Source organism: Capra hircus, chromosome 16 (genome assembly GCF_001704415.2).
Source record: "Capra hircus breed San Clemente chromosome 16, ASM170441v1, whole genome shotgun sequence".
In the NCBI taxonomy this organism is placed as follows: domain Eukaryota; kingdom Metazoa; phylum Chordata; class Mammalia; order Artiodactyla; family Bovidae; genus Capra; species Capra hircus.
Genome location: NC_030823.1, coordinates 26,636,179 through 26,656,420, shown reverse-complemented (window position 1 = coordinate 26,656,420; position 20,242 = coordinate 26,636,179). Strand labels below are relative to the sequence as shown.

The 20,242-nt window shown below is 37.7% G+C and overlaps 1 protein-coding gene across 1 annotated transcript in view; it reads right to left on the bottom strand.

The window, feature by feature from the left end:
* DNAH14 (dynein axonemal heavy chain 14) overlaps positions 1-20,242 on the bottom strand; it is a 398,456-nt gene that overhangs the window by 342,036 nt on the left and 36,178 nt on the right. The window contains exons 8-9 of the mRNA XM_018059938.1: positions 14,201-14,263; positions 2,367-2,505 (exon numbers count right to left, since the gene is read on the bottom strand). Coding sequence (XP_017915427.1) covers positions 2,367-2,505; positions 14,201-14,263 — 202 coding nt within the window. The remainder of the gene's footprint in view (positions 1-2,366; positions 2,506-14,200; positions 14,264-20,242) is intronic.

The following is a 20,242-nucleotide window of genomic DNA, read 5'->3' as shown; positions in this document are numbered from 1 at the left end:
GGCTTCCCAGGTGGCTCAGTGGTAAAGAATCTGCCTCCCAATGCAGGAGCCGCAGGAGACACAGGTTCAGTCCCTGGGTTGGGAAGATTCCCCTGGAGCAGGAAATGACAACCCACTCCAGGATTCTTGTCAGGATAATTCCACAGATAGAAGAGCCTGGGTGGCTACAGTTCAGGGGGTGGCAGAGAGTCTGACAAGATTGAGCTACAGAGCACAATAAACAATAAAAAAAATAAATGCTTTGTCTTTTACTCTGTATCTATCTCCTTTGCATTTTGCATATAATCGATAACTAACACATATTACATATTGTCTGGAAAGGTTTGTTCCATTCTGCTTCATGTTCCAGGGGGAAGCTAACATGACTTAAGATCTCCAATAACCCCTCTGGGTCACTCTGTTAGCATTATCATCTATTAGCACTTTAGTCATAGATATCAGAGATATTCTAAAATCTCCTTTGCCTTACCACCCATCAATAGGTTAACTGATAAATTTTGTCACTTATTTATTCATAAAACAATGTAATATTATAGCTGTCCAACTGTTTCCTTTTGCATTAAAACCATATTAAAAATACTCCTCTGTGAAATATTTAACTTGTATTTAATCCTTTTGAAACAGTAATACTATTACTATAACTATACAAATGATATTTCATCTGTAGTAATTAACTAATAGTTCTGTAAGCATCTCCTTGCAGGAAACCACTCTCATCAGGAAATCCTTTCTGTCTCATCACTATACTGTAACTAACCTTAAATCAGACACCCCTGTGCTCTGCTCATCTCCAGCTCAAATATACTTTTCATATCTGACCTAACCTATTTGTTCTTTCTATAGATCCAATAAGTAGAAATGAAGAAGGATTAATTAACATATGACCAGAAGAGATATGGTCAACTAATTATTATTAACTAATTCCCTAGCTTCCCCTTCAGTAATCTCAAGAACAAACTGTGTGAACAAACTGTATAAACAAGATAGCATCTAAGAAAAGATCACACGAAATAAAACAAGTTTGTACCCAAGGGGTGGTGGCAAAACTCCAACCCCCATCTCAGTGATTAACTGATATTACCTCCCATTTTTCCCTTTGAAAACATTCATGGACAAGCAGAATCTTCAGAGAAGGTTTCTGGGGACATTAAGTCCACCATTTCCCCAGATTGCTGAGATTCTAATCAAAATCAACCTTGCTTTGCACCAACACCTGCCTCTCTCTTGGTTATTGACTTTTCAAGTGCCAAGCAGCTGGATCTGAGTTTGGTAACATTTCTTGACTAGTTCTTTGATTTATTTACTCACTCAGGGACTATTCATTGAGCACCTACTATGTATCAGTCACTATACATCAGCTCAGTTCAGTCGCTCAATCGTGTCCAACTCTTTGTGACCCCATGAATTGCAGCACACCAGGCCTCCCTGTCCATCACCAACTCCCAGAGTTCACTCAGACTCACGTCCACCGAGTCAGTGATGCCATCCAGCCATCTCATCCTCGGTCATCCCCTTCTCCTCCTGCCCTCAATCCCTCCCAGCATCAGAGTCTTTTCTAATGAGTCAACTCTTCGCATGAGGTGGCCAAAGTACTTGAGTTTCAGCTTTAGCATCATTCCTTCCAAAGAAATCCCAGGGCTGATAATAGATTCTAAAAATAAGCTGTTCATTTGCAAGTGTTAATCTTATTACATGTGTATAGTTCACACAATTTCTGCACTGACTGTCAAATTTATAACTTGTTCAAGCCCTTTCAACTATTTCTCTAAGACTAGATGACTATTTTACTCTTCAGTATCTCCCTTACACAGTGGGTAAGTGAAGTAAAAGATGCTGGAATCCTGCTCAATTAAATATGTAAAGTTTATAAGTCTTTGTACTTAATTTCTTTGAAAGAACTCTACTATATAAATCAAATCATTCATTAAGAAGTCACCCTTTATGGAACTGTGGAACAAGAGAATACATAAATTTAACCAAACACTCTAAGTAGCAACTTATTACAATGTCTTGACAAGCTATAATAAGAGAACAGCTGATAACTATCAATTATGTATTAGAGATAATTGATTATTTATAAATAATATTGCATAGTTAGAGTTTTTACTATAAAGAAAGGGCCTCATAACAAGCTTAGGTTTTTTGTAAGGAAGAAATTTTTTTCCTTAATTATTAATTTTAAGATTATTGTTAACTGTTAAAATTAAGTGGAATAATGTTCTTTGTAGGTATTTTAGAACATTAGTCATCCATAGCGCTGGTTTACTATGGATTGAGAAGTTTAAATTTCTTCAATTTAAAATTATGTTTGTTTTTCCTACTTTCTATACACCAACATTATCTAATGGTAAGATACTTCAACCTACCTTTACTAGGCATATGGCATTTGAATTATCTTCATCACCTTTTTTGAGACTAACTGCATCTTCACAAAGTCCCTTTATATAAAGCAAACAGCCTTGAAATAACTCATCAGCGAAAAAAAGATTGCGATACAAAAGTGACCTGAAAGTTTAAATATTGCCACAGACTTATCTCTCATTCAAAATGAATAAAATCAATTTAGAGTTAATTAGTATGGTATGTTTCATATGCCTACAGTTAATATTCAATATGTATTACATATACCATGATTTAAATAATATTGATAAAGATTAGTAAGCATTACTGGTTTGGTTTGGCTGGTAATATTGAAGGCAAGATTGTGGGACTGGGTGTGATAAGAACAAAACAGAAGAGGAAACAAGTGATGACTGCCACTGAGTTCTAAAAATTTTGCAATACTAGGCAATGATACACAAAAAGAATTATATTCCTGTATTTATTAAATTTAAATAAATTTCCTCAATTTATTTTTTGTCTAATTACAGGGGAAAAAATTAACTAGATTAGGGGCCATTTGGATAATGTTTCTTTATTCTCCAGCCACCTATATCTTAAAATAGAGAAGTTGGTCACTTTCTTTTCTCTGCCTTTTCTACTGATCTGATCACAGTCACAAAGATGAGACAAATCACTGCTAACAATTCTGCAAAGAACAGGACAGAATTGGAAAAGAACAGAATGGAACAGATAATGCTCCTTAAAAACTGTACACCCATGGCTGATTCATGTCAACGTATGGCAAAAATCAACACAATATTGTAAAGCAATTAGCCTCTAATTAAAATAAATTAATTAATTTAAAAAACTGGATTGAGAAAAGCAAACTGCCCTGAGCAACAGTGTGTAGAGAATTGGGGGGGGGGCCTTTGCCCTTCACTGATTCTTCATATATATATTAATATACAACATACAATTAGTTCTTTCTCATCTTTACATTTTACAAGTGAAAGCTTTATATACCATGAAGCTAGTGAAGCTTAAGCTTCATGGGCTCTTTTTATTTGCACCACCTCTTTCAAAGCCTTGTAATTTATCTTAAAGAAGGCCTCCTCTAATTATGTAGTCTTTATATAACATGGAACTATTCTTGGATGTAAAAGAATTTGTTGACTGACATTCCTCTATGCATCTAGAATAAAAAGGAAGATGTCATACTAAAAACAAGTGGCATAGCCCAGAAAAAGAAAAGTCACAAAAAGCAAACCCAATCTTGGTATTTATTAACAAAAGAATGATGATCAAAATTCAGATAGTATTGAACTCACATTACTCAAGATTAAATGTTTAAAGCTTTCTTTTTTTCCCTTTTTTGCAAGTGTTTTGCAAATGTATTCAATTTTGTTTTTATATGTTAGCACAGGTATAAATAAACAGGGGTGCCTTATAAAATTAAGAAATGGAAAATGGGAACAAATTTAGAGTTGTAATGGTGAGGTCTGACCAAAAAAATGTATCAATTGCTGATTATTCAAATATACATGTTATGAGGAAATCACTAACAAATTTCATTCTGTTGTAGCAGAAAACTAAATACATTCTCCAAAATTTTACTCACACACAACAAAGTATTAGAAAATATATGACAGAAGTTTATTAAAATTCAGGTCCTGGCTTCTAGGAAAATAGAGTAGATGTACATTTCACTGTTATTCCAGCTAACTAAGTACACCTAAAAACTCTGCACTTTCTATATAAATCAACCAAAAGACACTGTAAGGTAGAAAAGAGAAGAAAAACTGACTAGGAATGAAGTGGTGCTAAAGTTTCCTGGATTTCCTTTTGCCTCATACATCCTAGATTTGGAGCTGAACAAACCAGAAACCTGGAAATGCCAACAGGTATAGAAAAAAGCCTGCTGTCTAGCTAAAGAACCAAGAAAGGAGCAGTCTATCAAGACAGAAAACTTTTAAAAGAATAAACATTCTAAGTTAGCCAAATACCATAGGAAAAAAAAGGTGAAGTGGAGAACCTAGAGTTCCATCCTTGGCAAGATTCAATGAGGCACCTCTAGGGTCCCCATGGAAGGTTTTCAGAAGAAGCTGAGTAGAGAGCTGAGACTTTCATCTTCACTGGTGGTAAAAAGCAAAGAAACAGAAAGTCACACACACACATTAAAGAAACAGAAGACATAAAGGAGAACCAAGTGAAATTTTAGAGTTGAAAAATATAATGACTAAGGAAAACACTCATTAGATTGGCTCAACAGCAGAATGAAGTGAACAGAGAAATCAGTGAACTGGAAGACAGAAAATAGAAATTATCCAATCTAAACAAGAGGAAAAAATCTACTGAGAAAAATGAACAGAACCTCAGGGATCATTGGGACTATAAAAAAAACACGTAGCATTTGTGTCTGCAGTCTTAAAAGGAGAATAAAAATGACAAGGAATAAATACTTCAAGGAATAATAAATGAAAATTTGCCAAGTTTGCCTGAGGCTCTGCAACAACCAAGAGGGTTGGGATGGGAAGGGGACATATGTATACCTATGACTGATTCATGTTGATGTTTGGCAGAAATCAACACAATTCTGTAAAGCAATTATCCTTCAATTCAAAAATAAATAAATTAAAATTTCTTTTAAAAAAGAAAATTTGCCAAGTTTGTCAAAAGACACAAAAACAGAGATTTAAGAAGCCAAGGAAACCCAAAGAAGAACAAAGATACATAAATCCACACCAAGACACATCAAAGTCAAACTTCTGTTACTTAAGTACACAAAAAGATACAGTCAAAGATACTATGCTCAGTCCCTTCAGTCGTGTCTGACTCTGTGCGACCTCATAGACGGCAGCCACCAGGCTCCCCTGTCCCTAGGATTCTCCAGGCAAGAACACTGGAGTGGGTTGCCATTTCCTTCTCCAATGCATGAAAGTGAAAAGTGAAAGTGAAGTCGCTCAGCCGTGTCCGACTCTTAGCAACCCCATGGACTGCAGCCTACCAGGCTCCTCCGTCCACGTGATTTTCCAGGCAAGAGTACTGGAGTGGGGTGCCATTGCCTTCTCCCAAAGATACTATAGATAACTCTAAAAGGAATTCTAAAAAGTGTTCAAGTAATCTCCAGAAAGGAAAAAAAACAGACAAAACAAAAACACAGAGCAAACAGAAACCCCAAAACAAAATGGCAAACTGAAGTCCTAACACAATTAAAGACAAAGATTGGTAGATGAATTTAAAAACATGACCTAATTATATGCTATCTACAAGAAACTAATGCCCAGCAAGAAATCCCCTTTCTTCCAACTTCTCATCCTCACTTTTTGCTCCAGTCATCACTGAAGCAAAGACTGTCACTTTAACAAGGAGGAGGAGTTGAGCAAAAGCCCGGGTCTGCACATTAAAGTTCATAAATACCGTGAGAAAACTATAATGCAAAAAGACACAAAAGTGTAAGCAGTAATCGATTTTATTTTCTTGGGCTCCAAAATCATTGCAGATGGTGACTGCAGCCATGAAACTTAAAGACGTTTGCTCCCTGGAAGGAAAGCTACAACAAACCTAGACAGCTTATTAAAAAGCAGAGACATTATTTTGCCAACAAAGGTCCATATAGTCAAAGCATTGGTTTATCCAGTAGTCATGTACAGATGTGAGAGTTGGACCATAAAGAAGGCTCAGCACCAAGGAACTGATGCTTTTGAACTGTGGTGCAGAAGACTCTTGAGAGTCCCTTGGCCTGCAAGGAGATCAAACCAGTCAATTCTAAAGGAAATTATCCCTGAATATTCATTGGAAGGACTGTTGCTGAAGCTGAAGCTCCAATACTTTGGTCACCTGTTGCGAAGAGCTGACTCTTTGGAAAAGGCCCTGACACTGGGAAAGACTGAAGGCAAAAGGAGAAGAGAGCAGCAGAGGATGAGATCGTTAGATAGCATCACTGACTCAGTGGACATGAATTTAAGTAAACTCCAGGAGATAATGGAGGACAGAGGAGCCTGGCATGTTGTAGTCCATGGGGTTGCAAAGAGCTGGACACAGCTTAGTGAGTGAACAGCAACAAGAATGTCCCAATGTTCACAGCAGCACTATTTACAATAGCCATGACATGGAAGCAACCTATATGTCTGTTGACGTAATGGATACAGAAGTTTTGGTATACATGTATAATGGAATATTACCCAGCCATAAAAATGAATGAATTTGAGTTAGTTGTAGTGAGGCAGATGGACCTAGAACCTGTCAGAGTGAAATAGGTCAGAAAGAGAAAAACAAATGCCATATATTAAAGCATATATACGAAATGTAGAAAAATGGTATTGATGAGCCTTTGCTGGGCAGGAATAGAGTCACCCACATAGAGAGTGAAACTATGGACACAGTGGGGGAAAGAAAGGATGGGACAAATTGAGACAGTATCATTAACATATACCATGTGTAAAATAGTTGTGGGAAGCACCTATACAGCACAGGAAACTTAGCTCAGTGCTCTGTGATGACCTAGAGGGTTGGGATGGTGAGTTGGGTGGGAGAGAGGCTCAAGAGGGAGGGGACATATGTATACTGATAGCTGATTTGCATTGTTGTACAGCAGAATTAACACAGCGTTGTAAAGTAATTATCATCCAATGAAAAAAAAAGCTCACCTAGCTCAGCAAAGCAGGGAGGTCAAATAGTTTCTATATGGTTTGAAGAAGCAAGTTAATTATTAGCCTAATGCCTGGCATGCAGCAGATGCTAAATAGACATTCTTAAATTTTAAAAAGGATAAGCCAAAGATTAGGAGAAAATATTTATAACCATGTATTTGTCAAAGAACTCATACCCAGAATATAAAAAGTATTCTTAAAATGCAACAGTATGAAGACAAACAATTCAATTAGAAAATGTACAAAAGACATGAAAAGACATTTTACCAAAGAAGACAATGAGATGGAAAATAAGCAAATGAAGACACTAAGTATCAGTCATTAGGGGAATGCAAACTAAAACCACAATAAGATATTATTACACACCTACTAAAATGTCTAAAATAGAAAATAGCAACAACTTCAAATGGCAGTAAGAATGTGGAGAAATTGAGTCACTAATACATCGTGTGAGAATGGAAAAAATGGCATAATCACTTTGGAATGTCTTGGCAGTTTCTTTAAAAATTAAACATGCAATTACAGTAAGACCCAGTAAGTGCACTTGTGGTGATTTACCCCAGAAAAATGAAAACTTATGTTCACACAAAAACCTGTTTATGAAAGTTTATATAGCAGCTTTATCTGTATTAGGCAAAATCAGGGTAACATCCAGGTGTGCTTCAAGAGAGACAAACTGTGGTACATCCATAACATAGACTGTTACCCAGCAGTAAAAATAAATGATTAATATATCCAACAACCTGGATGAATCTCCAGAGAGTTAAGCTACATGAAAAATCAATTCCAATGGTTATATAATGTATAATTTCATTTTTATTACATTTTTTCAAAGGACCAAATTACAGAAATGGAAAAGAGATTAGTGCTTGCCACAGATTGAGAATGGGAGTGAGAAGGAAGACAGTATAGCTTTTATTTTATTTTATTTTATTTTTATTTTTTATTATTTTTTATTTTTTTTTAAATTTTAAAATCTTTAATTCTTACATGCGTTCCCAAACATGAACCCCCCTCCCACCTCCCTCCCCACAACATCTCTCTGGGTCATCCCCATGCACCAGCCCCAAGCAAGCTGCACCCTATGTCAGACATGGACTGGCGATTCAATTCTTACATGACAGTATACATGTTATAATTCCCATTCTCCCAAATCATCCCACCCTCTCCCTCTCCCTCTGAGTCCAAAAGTCTGGTATACACATCTGTGTCTTTTTTCCTGTCTTGCATACAGGGTCGTCATTGCCATCTTCCTAAATTCCATATATATGTGTTAGTATACTGTATTGGTGTTTTTCTTTCTGGCTTACTTCACTCTGTATAATTGGCTCCAGTTTCACCCATCTCATCAGAACTGATTCAAATGAATTCTTTTTAACGGCTGAGTAATACTCCATTGTGTATATGTACCACAGCTTTCTTATCCATTCATCTGCTGATGGACATCTAGCTTGTTTCCATGTCCTGGCTATTGTAAACAGTGCTGCGATGAACATTGGGGTACATGTGTCTCTTTCAATTCTGGTTTCCTCGGTGTGTATGCCCAGAAGTGGGATTGCTGGGTCATAAGGTAGTTCTATTTGCAATTTTTTAAGGAATCTCCACACTGTTCTCCATAGTGGCTGTACTAGTTTGCATTCCCACCAACAGTGTAGGAGGGTTCCCTTTTCTCCACACCCTCTCCAGCATTTATTGCTTGCAGATTTTTGGATCGCAGCCATTCTGACTGGTGTGAAGTGGTACCTCATTGTGGTTTTGATTTGCATTTCTCTAATAATGAGTGATGTTGAGCATCTTTTCATGTGTTTGTTAGCCATCCGTATGTCTTCTTTGGAGAAATGTCTACTTAGTTCTTTGGCCCATTTTTTGATTGGGTCGTTTATTTTTCTGGAATTGAGCTGCAGAAGTTGCTTGTAGGCTGGCAGAGGACATCAGGCAACCAGAAAAGCAGATCATTGTCTTCAAAAACAGGTAGGAAAAAATATAAAAGACAGTATAGCTTTTAAAGGATTAAAAGACAACATGAAAGATACAGAAATGTTCTGTATCTTGATTTTACTATCACTATCCTGGTTGTCATACTATCTCTTTGAAAGATATTACCACCAGGGGAAACTGGGTAAAAGGCACATAAGATTGCTCTATATAAATACTTGCAACTGTATTTTCATCATAATTATCTCAAAGTAAAAAGTTTAACAGCAACAAGAAAATGTGGCTGTAATATAGAATTAACTGTCATCTATCTCAGATGATTTAATCATTTCCCTTCCTGGAGGCAAAACTTAGATCAAGTGAGGGTTTCTCTGGTAGCACAGTAAAGAATCCACCTGCCAATGCAGGGGACACAGGTTCAATCCATGGTCTGGGAAGATTCCCCATGCTGCAGCGCAACTAAGCCTTTGTACCACAATTACTGAAGCCCACACACCTAGAGCCTGTGGTCTGCAACGAGAAGCCACCGCAATGAGAAACCTGCATAGAGAAACAAGAAAATAGCCCCCACTCACCGCAACTAGAGAAAACCTATGCACAGCAATGAAGACCCAGCACAGTCAAAAATAAATGACCAGTTTGAAGATGACATGATACTATGCATCAGTTCAGTTCAGTTCAGTTGCTCAGTCGTGTCTGACTCTTTGTAACCCCATGGACAGCAGCACACCAGGCCTCCCTGTCCATCACCAACTCCCAGAGTTTACTCAAACTCATGTCCATTGAGTTGGTGATGCCATCCAACCATCTCATCCTCTGTCGTCCCCTTTTCCTCCCACCTTCAATCTTCCCCAGCATCAGGGTCTTTTCAAATGAGTCAGTTCTAATCAGGTGGCCAAAGTATTGGAATTTCAGCTACAACATCAGTCCTTCCGATGAATATTCATGACTGATTTCCTTTAGGATGGACTGGTTGGATCTCATTGCAGTCCAAGGAACTCTCAAGAGTCTTCTCCAGCACCACAATTGATGTTCAAAAGCATCAATTCTTCATTGCTCAGCTTTCTTTATAGTCCAACTCTCACATTCATACATAACTATTGGAAAAACCATAGTTGTGACTAGACGGACCTTTGATGGCAAAGTACTGTCACTGCTTTTTAATATGCTGTCTAGGTTGGTCACAACTTTTCTTCCAGGAAGCAAGCATCTTTTAATTTCATGGCTGTAGTCACCATCTGCAGTGATTTTGGAGCCCCCCAAAATAAAATCTCTGACTGTTTTCACTATTTCTCCATCTATTTGCTGTGAAGTGATGGGACCAGATGCCATGATCTTCGTTTTCTGAATGTTGATCTTTAAACCAACATTTTCCCTCTCCTCTTTCATTCTTCAAGAGGCTCTTTAGTTCTTCTTCGCTTTCTGCCATCAGGGTGGTGTCATCTGCATATCTGAGGTTATTGATATTTCCCCCAGCAATCTTGATTCCAGCTTGTGCTTCATCCAGCCTAGTGTTTCTCATGATGTACTCTGCATATAAGTTAAATAAGCATGGTGACAATATACAGCCTTGATGTACTCCTTTCCCCATTTGGAACCAGTCTGCTGCTCCATGTCCAGTTCTAACTGTTGCTTCCTGACCTGCATACAGATTTCTCAGGAGGCAGGTCAGGTGGTCTGGTATTCCCATCTCTTTGAGAATTTTCCACAGTTTGTTGTGATCCACACAATCAAAGGCTTTGGCATAGTCAATAAAGCAGATGTTTTTCTGGAACTCTCTTGCTTTTTCGATGATCCAGCGGAGTTGGCAATTTGATCTCTGGTTCCTCTGCCTTTTCTAAAACCAGCTTGAATATCTGGAAGTTCATGGCTTACCTACTGTTGAAGCCTGGCTTGGAAAATTTTGAGCATTACTTTACTAGTGTGTGAGATGAGTGCAACTGTGCAGAGGCTTGAGCATTCTTTGGCATTGCCTTTCATTGGGACTGGAATGAAAACTGACCTTTTCCAGTATAGTATGTATACTATATATAGAAAACCCAAAAGGAACTATCAGAAAATTACTAGAGCTAATCAGTGAATTCAGCAAAGTCACAGGATACAAGGTCAATACACAAAAATCACTTGCACTCCTATATACTAACAATGAAAAATCAGAAAGAGAAATGAAAGAATCAATCCCATTCACCATTGCAACAAAAAGAATAAAATATCTAGGAATAAACCTGCCTAAGGAGACAAAAGAACTGCATATGGAAAACTGTAAGACAATGATGAAAGAAATCAAAGATGACATAAACAGATGGAGAGATATTCATGTTCCTGGGTAGGAAGAATCAATATTGTGAAAATGACTGCACTACCAAATGTAATCTACAGAGTCAATACAATCCCTATCAAATTACCAATGGCATTTTTCACAGAACTAAAACAAAAAATTTCACAATTTATATGGAAACACAAAAGACTCTGAATACCCAAAGCAGTCTTGAGAAAGAAGAATGGAGCTGGAGGAATCAACCTTCCTGACTTCAGTCTATACTACAAAGCTGCAGTCACCAAGACAGTATGGAAATGGCACAAAAATAGAAATATAGACCAATGGAACCAGATAGAGAGGCCAGAGATAAACCCACACACCTAAGGTTACCTTATTTTTGACAAAGGAGTCAAGAATATACAATGCGGCAAAGACAGCCTCTTCAATAAGCGGTGCTAGGAAAACTGAAAAGCTACACACAAAAAAAATGAAATTAGAATATTTCCTAATGCTATACACAAAGATAAACTCAAAATGGATTAAAGACCTAAATGTAAGACCAGAAACTATAACTCTTAGAGGAAAACATAGGCAGAACAGAACAGAACAGAATTTATTTCGATGAAATAAATCAAAGCAAGATCTTCTATGACCAACCTCCTAGAGTAATGGAAATAAAAACAAAAATAAACAGATGAGACCTAATTAAACTTAAAAGTTTTTGCAAAGCTAAGGAAACTACAACAAGGTGAAAAGACAACCCTCAGAATAGGAGAAAGTAATAGCAAAGGAAACAACTGACAAAGAATTAATTTCCAAAATATACAAGCATCTCATGTAACTCAATATCAGAAAAACAAACAACCAAATCCAAAAGTGGGAAAAAGACCTAAACAGACATTTCTCTAAAGAAGATACACAGATGGCTAACAAACACATGAAAAGATGCTAGCACAACATCGCTCATTATTAGAGAAATGCAAATCAAAATGGCTATGAGACACCACCTCTCACCAGTCAGAATGGCCATTATCAAAAAGTCTACAAACAATAAATGCAAGAGAGGGTGTGGAGAAAAGGGAACCCTCTTGCATTGCGGGTGGGAATGTAAATTGATACAGCCACTATGGAAGACGGTTTGGAGATTCCTTTAAAAAGTAGGAATAAAACCACCATATGACCCAGCAATCCCACTACTAGGCATATACCCTGAGGAAACCCAAACTGAAAAAGACACATGTACCCCAATGTTCACTGCAGCACTATTAACAATAGCTATAACATGGAAGCAACCTAGATGTCCAATGACAGATAAATGGATAAAGAAGCTGTTATATATACACACACACAATGGAAAACTACTCAGCCATAAAAAAGAACACATTTGAGTCAGTTCTAATGAGGTGGATGAACCTAGTGCCTATTATATAGAGCGAAGTAAGTCAGAAAGAGAAATATAAATATCATATACTGATGAATATACATGGAATCTAGAAAGATGGCATTGATGAATTTATTTTCAGGGCAGTAGTGGAGAAACAGATATAGAGAACAGACGTATGGACACAGTGGGTAGGGAGAGGTGGGAGAGGGTGAGATGTATGGAGAGAGTAACATGGAAACTTTCAATACCATATGTAAATTAAATATCCATTGGGCATTTACTGTATGAATCAGGGAATTCAAACAGGGGCTCTGTGACAATCTAAAAGGGTGGGATGGGGAGGGAGATGCAATGGAGGTTCAGGAAGGAGGGGACATGGGCATACCTATGGCTGATTCTTGATGTATGACAGAAAACCACAAAATTCTGTAAATCAAATACCCTTCAATTAAAAAAATAAAGTGGTAATAAATAAAGTGAAAGTCACTCAGTTATGTCCGACTCTTTGTGACCCCATGGACTGTATATTCTCCAGGCCAGAATACTGGAGTGGGTAGCCTTTCCCTTCTCCAGGGGATCTTCCCAACCCAAGGATTGAACCCAGTCTCCCTCATTGCAGGTGGATTCTTTACCAGCCACAAGGGAAGCCCAACAATATTGGAGTGGGTAGCCTATCCCTTCTCCAGCAGACCTTCCCGACCCAGGAATAGAACCAGGGTCTCCTTCATTGCAGGCAGATTCTTTACCAACTGAGCTATTTGGGAAACTCTAAATAAATAAGTAAGTAAATGAACAAACAAAAATGTAGATCAAGTGACCAAAAGAACTCATCACAGGTTCCCCCACAGCACTCTGATTTCTTCACACCACAAAATGGTATACAGGGAAATATAAAAAGTAGTTATTGGAAGAAAAGCTATGACAAACATAGACAGCATATTAAAAAGCAGAGACATTACTTTACTGATAAAGGTCTGTATAGTCAAAGCTTTGGTTTTTCTAGTAGTCATGTATGGATGTGAGAGTTGGACCATAAAGAAAGCTGAATGCTGAAGAATTGATGCTTTTGTACTGGGGTGTTGGAGAAGACTCTTGAGAGTCCCTTGGACTGCAAGGAGATCCAACCAGACCATCCTAAAAGAAATGAGTCCTGAATATTCATTGGAATGACTGATGCTGAAGCTGAAACTCCAATACTTTGGCCACCTGATGGGAAGAACCAACTCATTGGTAAAGACCCTGATGCTGGGAAAAATTGAAGGCAGGAGGAGAAGCGGACAACAGAAGATGAGATGATTGGATGGCATCACCAACTCAATGGACATAAGTTTTGAAATTTGAACGCTCAGGGAACTAGTGATGAACACGGAAGCCTGGCATGCTGCAGTCCGTGGGTCACAAAAAGCTGGACACCAATGAGCAACTGAACAGAACTGACTATATTTATATATATAGCAACACATTTTATGTTAAATATATATAATATTATAATAGTCTTTTAAAAATTAAATAGATTAAATTTAATAATAAGGGGTATATAATGTGACTTTTTAATCATGGCATTAACATTAATATATATCTACTTGCATACTACATATTTCAAATAAAGCCTCCTCTCAAAATTTTTATAATTGTATTTCATAGACTTACCTGCTCTTATCAGTCTTAATTCTTTTAACGGTCAGTTTCCAAGTAACAAATAATTTATTAATTCTGAAAAGAAAAACACTTCTTAATTCTATATTCATAAATCAGTACTAACAAAATAGATGAATAATTTAGTAAAGTCTTAGTAATACTAGAAAATTCCCTAGAAAATGTTTCATTCATCCTGAGCTACCTAAAGAAAATATTAAACCATATCACCTTTTCCCCAACCTATCAATACAGAGCACAAAGCAAATTAAGTTATTAAACTTCCCATAGATACATAATTAACTTAGTCCCAACATTCAAATAAGTATAAAACCTGTAAAACTACTATTTTCATTATAGATTCATTTGGTTACTAGTTTTAAAAGAGAATCATACTTCAAGAAGAGTCAAAGGAGTCAGGATGGAGGAGAAGGAGGATGCAGAGTTCACCTTTCGCCACAAATGAATCAAAAATACATTTACAAATGAAACAGTTCTCACAGAGCATTTGCTGAACACCTGCAGAGGACTTCAGATGCCAAAAGGGACAAGAAAGATCCCCACATAACTGGGTAAGATAAAAGAAAGAAGGGAAAAGGAAAAGGAGGGGAAGTGGATTGGGACCTGTGCTCCTGGGGGGAGCTGAAGGAAAGAAGAGGTTTCAGCATCCAAGAAAGCCCTCTTACTGGTGGGGAGATCAGCTAGGACAGCTAGGGCTTGGAGAAGAGCACAGCAACCAGTCTGTGGTGGCAGAACAGAGTGAAACCTACACAGGTTGGAGCCACAGCTCTGCGTGCCCCAGCCCGAGACATGTGGCTGGCTGCCAGTGCAGACAAAGCATTGGTGCTGGACCATGGGGTCTGATGAGCAGACCTCAGGAAAGGACTGCTGCTGGCTGTGAGGAGACAGTCAAAGGGGGTGGGGGAGAGTAGCTCTTCAACCAGAAATGCTCACACAGAAAGCCTGCAGAGCCATAGAAGTGAGGTGCCATTGCTGAATGATGCACAAAGGGTGAGGTTGCCATTGCAGCCCCTCTTCCCATGCACCAGCCTGTGCCTCCCTGGACACTAGAAAAGGATCTTGCCAGGGCTGGCTCTCGTGTGCTTGTGACTGCCATGCTCCTCACTCCACCCCTCGCCCCTGCACTCCATTGCCACTGGAGCAGGCTCAGATGCTCCAGGGAAGTCTGAAGCACAGATGCCCGTAGGTGGTCCTCATGCAGAGGTGGGGCTGAAACCACAGCTGAGACACAGGAGCTGTGAAACTAAGAAAAATGAGCTGAAACCTCTCCTTACAACAGTACAGATAGCAGATTTATACCCCTGTGACAGGTTTTATAAACTCAGCACCTGCAGAACATCTGAATGATCAGTGAGTGATCGCATAGCTAAGACAGGTCTAGCTTTAGCAGCAGTGAACTTTGTGGGCACATACACATGGTGGATGGGTTAGTCCAGAGTCTGAGCTGTCCCCATAGTGCCCAGAGGGTGTCCATATGCATGATTACTATAATTCTGAAACCTGAATTCAGTCATCTATGTTGGTGGCCTGGTCAAAACACTTTAGAGACACCAGGGCCAATTGCCAGCATACTCACAGTTAGTCTGGGCCAAGAGCAGTGCCAACAACAGTATAATCTGTGAGTCTGCACACTGGGTCAAAGGTGACATAACAGAGCACACCCACAGATAAACAGCTCCAGAGAAGGAATACTCAGTGTCTTCTCTCCAAGTGGGAGTGCTCCAAGCCCACCTACCTCACACACCACAGATGAGAAACACAGCTCAGAAACAGATCTACACGCCTCTACAACAACTAGGGAGCAGACCCCACCCCTGACACAGCATTGACAATCACAGAGCAAAGGGGAGGCCCCCTTAAATATTCAGGCCTGGGTCTGGTCACCACAACATCAATCACACTCCCATTGAAAGGGATAATGGTCAGTATAAACGGAAGAAAGTGGTGGTATATATTTACACTAAAAACAGCCCTTGCACCAAAAAATATTATACCCACACATGCTACACAGGGAAGGTCACATATAAAAAAATACCTAGAAGGCAACAGAAAATGAAAACACAACAATCCCAAACCTACAGGATGCAACGAAAGCAGTTCTAAGAGGGAAGTTTACAGCAACACAATCTTACTTTAGGAAACAAGAAAAATCTCAAATAAACACCTAAACTTACACCTAAAGCAACTAAAGAAAGAAGAACAAACAAAATCTAATGTTAGCAGAAGGAAAGAAATCATAAATACAAGATCAGAAATAAATGAAATAAACTAAAAAGTAGAAAAGACCAACGAAATTAAAAAGTGTCCCTTTGAAGAGATAAGCAGAACTGATAAACCTTTAGCCAGATTCATCAAGAAAATCAGGAAGAAGGCCCAAATTAATAAAATAAGAAATGGAAAAAGGAGAAACTGACACCACAAAAATACAAAGGATCATAATAAGCTACTATGAAGCCCAAAAAAGTACAACCTAGAAGAAATGGATAAATTATTAGAAAGGTAAAAATCTTCAAAGACAGAATCAGGAAGAAACAGAAACTATGAACAGACCAATCAATTATCAGTGTTGAAATGGAATCAGCAATTTAAAAACTCCAGAAAACTGAGGTCCAGGGCCAGATGGCTGCACAGGTGAATTCTACCAAACATTTAGAGACGAGTTCACACCTATCCTTCTGAAACTCTTCCAACAAGTGACAAAGAAAGGAGTTTCTGAACTCATTCTATGAGACCAGCATCACCTTTGATATTAAAACTAAACAAAGATATCAAAAAGTGAAAATTACAGCCCAATGTCACTGATGAACAACAGATGCAAAAATCCTCAACAAAATTCAACAATGTATTAAAAAGATCATATATCATGATCAAGTGGGATTTATCCCAGGGATGCAAGGATTTTTTCATATCTGCAAATCAATCAATGTGATATTCCACATTAATAAAGAATAAAAGCAATATGATCATCTCAACAGATGCAGAGAAAGATTCTGATAATATTCAACATCCATTTACGATAAATACTCTCCAGAAAATGGGCAGAGAGGGAACCAACTGCAACATAATAAAGACCATATATGACAAATCCACAACTAACATCACAGTCAATGGTGAAAAGATCAGGAACAAGATACAGATGCCTACTCTTGCCACTTTTATTCAACATAGTTTTGGAAGTTCTAGCCATGGCAACCAGAGAAAAAAAGAAATAAAAGGATTTAAATTAGAAAAAAAGAATTAAAACTGTAATTGTTTGCAGATGACATAATGCTATACAAAGAAGATCCTAAATATACTACCAGAAAATTAGTCAGTTCAGTTCAGTTCAGTCGCTCAGTCATGTCCAACTCTTTGTGATCCCATGAACCGCAGCACGCCAGGCCTCCCTGTCTATTACCAACTCCCAGAGTCCACCCAAACCATGTTCATCGAGTCGGTGGTGCCATTCAACCATCTCATCCTCTGTCATCCCTTTCTCCTTCTGCCCTCAATCCTTCCCAGCATCAGGGTCTTTTCAAATGAGTCAGCTCTTTGCATCAGGTGGCCAAAGTACTGGAGTTTCAGCTTCAACATCAGTCCCTCCAATGAACACCCAGGACTGATCTCCTTTAGGATGGACTGGTTGGATCTCCTTGCAGTCCAACGGACTCTCAAGAGTCTTCTCCAACACCACAGTTCATGAATGAGTTTAGAAGAGTTGTAAGATACAAAATTAATACACAGAAATCTCCTGCATTTCTATATACTAACAATAACCTATCAGAAAATGAAATTAAGAAGACAATCCCATTTATCATTGCATCAAGGCTTCCCAGGTGGCTCAGCAGTAAAGAATCCACCTGCAGGAGATGCAAGAGATATGGTTTCAACCTCTGGGTCAGGAAGATCCCTGGAGGAGGAAATGGCAACCCACTCCAGTATTCTTGCATGGAAAATCCCATGGATGATAGAGGAGCCTGGCAGGCGATAGTCCATGCAGTTGTGAAAAATCAGACACAACTAAGTGAGCATGCACACACCATTACATCAAAAAGAATAAAATACCAAGAAGATACCAACTGAGGAGGCAAAAGACCTGTACTCTAAAACTATAAGAAGCTAATGAAAGAAACTGAAGATGACACAGACAGAAAGATATACTGTGCCCCTAAATTGGAAGAATCAATACTGTCAAAATGACTATAATACTCAAGGAAATCTACAGATTCAATGCAATCTCTACCAAATTACCAATGGCATTTTTTATAAAACTAGAACAAAAATTTTTAACGTTTGTATGGAAACACAAAAGAACCCAAAAAGCAACACAAGCTTTTGAGACAAAATAACAGATCTAGAGGACTCATGTTCCCTGAGTTTACACTATACTATTATACAAAACTACAATATTCAAAATAGTATGGTATTGGCACAAAAACAGAAACATAGATCAGTGGAACAGTATAAACAGCTCAGAAATAAACTCAAGTACTCCAAGTCAATTAATCTATAATAAAGAGGCAAGAATTTATAATGGAAAAAAAGATAGACTCTTCAATAAGTGATACTCAGCAAATTGGACAGCTTCATGTAAAAGAAATAAATTAGAACATTTTCTAACACCATATACAAATATAATAGATTAAAGAACTAAAGTTAAGACCATATACCAAAGAACTACCAAAGGAAAAGAAGACATAAACAGGACATTCTTTGACAGAAATTACAGCAATTTCTTTTAGATACACTTCCTAAAAAAAAGGAAATAAAAGCAAAAGTAAACAAATGAGATGTAACTAAACTTAAAAGGTTTTGCATGCAAAGGAAACCACTGACAAAACAAAAGGACAACCTACTGAATGGGAGAAAATATTTGCCAATGATATGACCGATCAAGGAATTTAATATCCAACATATATAAACAACTATACATCTCAACATTAAAGAAAATATTAAAGAATGGTCAGAAGAATTGAACACTTTTCCAAAAAGGAAATGCAGACAGCCAATGGGCATATGAAAAGATGCTCAACATTGCTAATGATCAGGGAACTGCAAATAAAAACACAATGAATTTTTATCTCATATCTGTCAGAAGTGCTATCATCAAAAACAACATGTGGAACAAATGTTGGCAAGGATATGGAGAAAAGAGAGCCCTTGTATACTGTTTATGGGAATGTAAATTGATACAACCACCATGGAAAAGTGTGGAGGTCCCTCAAAACGGTAAAAAGAGATCTACCATATGACCACTCTTGATTACATATCTGAAAAAACAAAAACATTAATTCAGTAAGATACAGGCGCTTCAATGTTCATAGCAGCATTATTTACAATTGTGAAATTATGGCAGCAAACTCAAGGTCCATCAACAGATGAATGGATAAAAAAGATGTGGATTACACTTACACACACACACACACACACACACACACACACACACACAATGGACTACTACTCAGTCATAAAAAAGTATTAAATTTTGTCATTTGCAGCAACATGCATGGACTTGGAAGCCATTAAGCTACATAAAATGTCAGACAAAGAAAGACAAACACTCTATAATATCACTTATATATGGAATCTATACAACCCACTAGTGAATATAACGAAAAAGAAGAAGACTCACAGGTACAGAGAATGAACTATATGAACTATTGGCTACCAGTAGGGAGGTAGCAATATAGGGGTTGGGGAGTAGAGGCACAAACTATCTCATGTAAGATAGGCTCAAGATGTACTGTACAACACTGAGAACACAGTCAACATTTTTAACAATTATAAATGGAAAACAACCTTTAAAAATTGCATAAAAATATAAAATTTTAAAAATCTAAGGTAATACATGTCATTTTGATATTATTTAATCCTTATGTTTCTAAAAGCTCAAAGAATCTACATCAAAAGGAATGGAAGTTCCCCTAGTGATTATTCATCATCCTTAGTTTTCACACATGAAATAAACATGTTCAACTGTCAAAAAATTTCCCTTAACTTCTCTAAATGAACACTGCCACCTATTTTATGCACTTGTAAAACTAATCTAGTACTTTA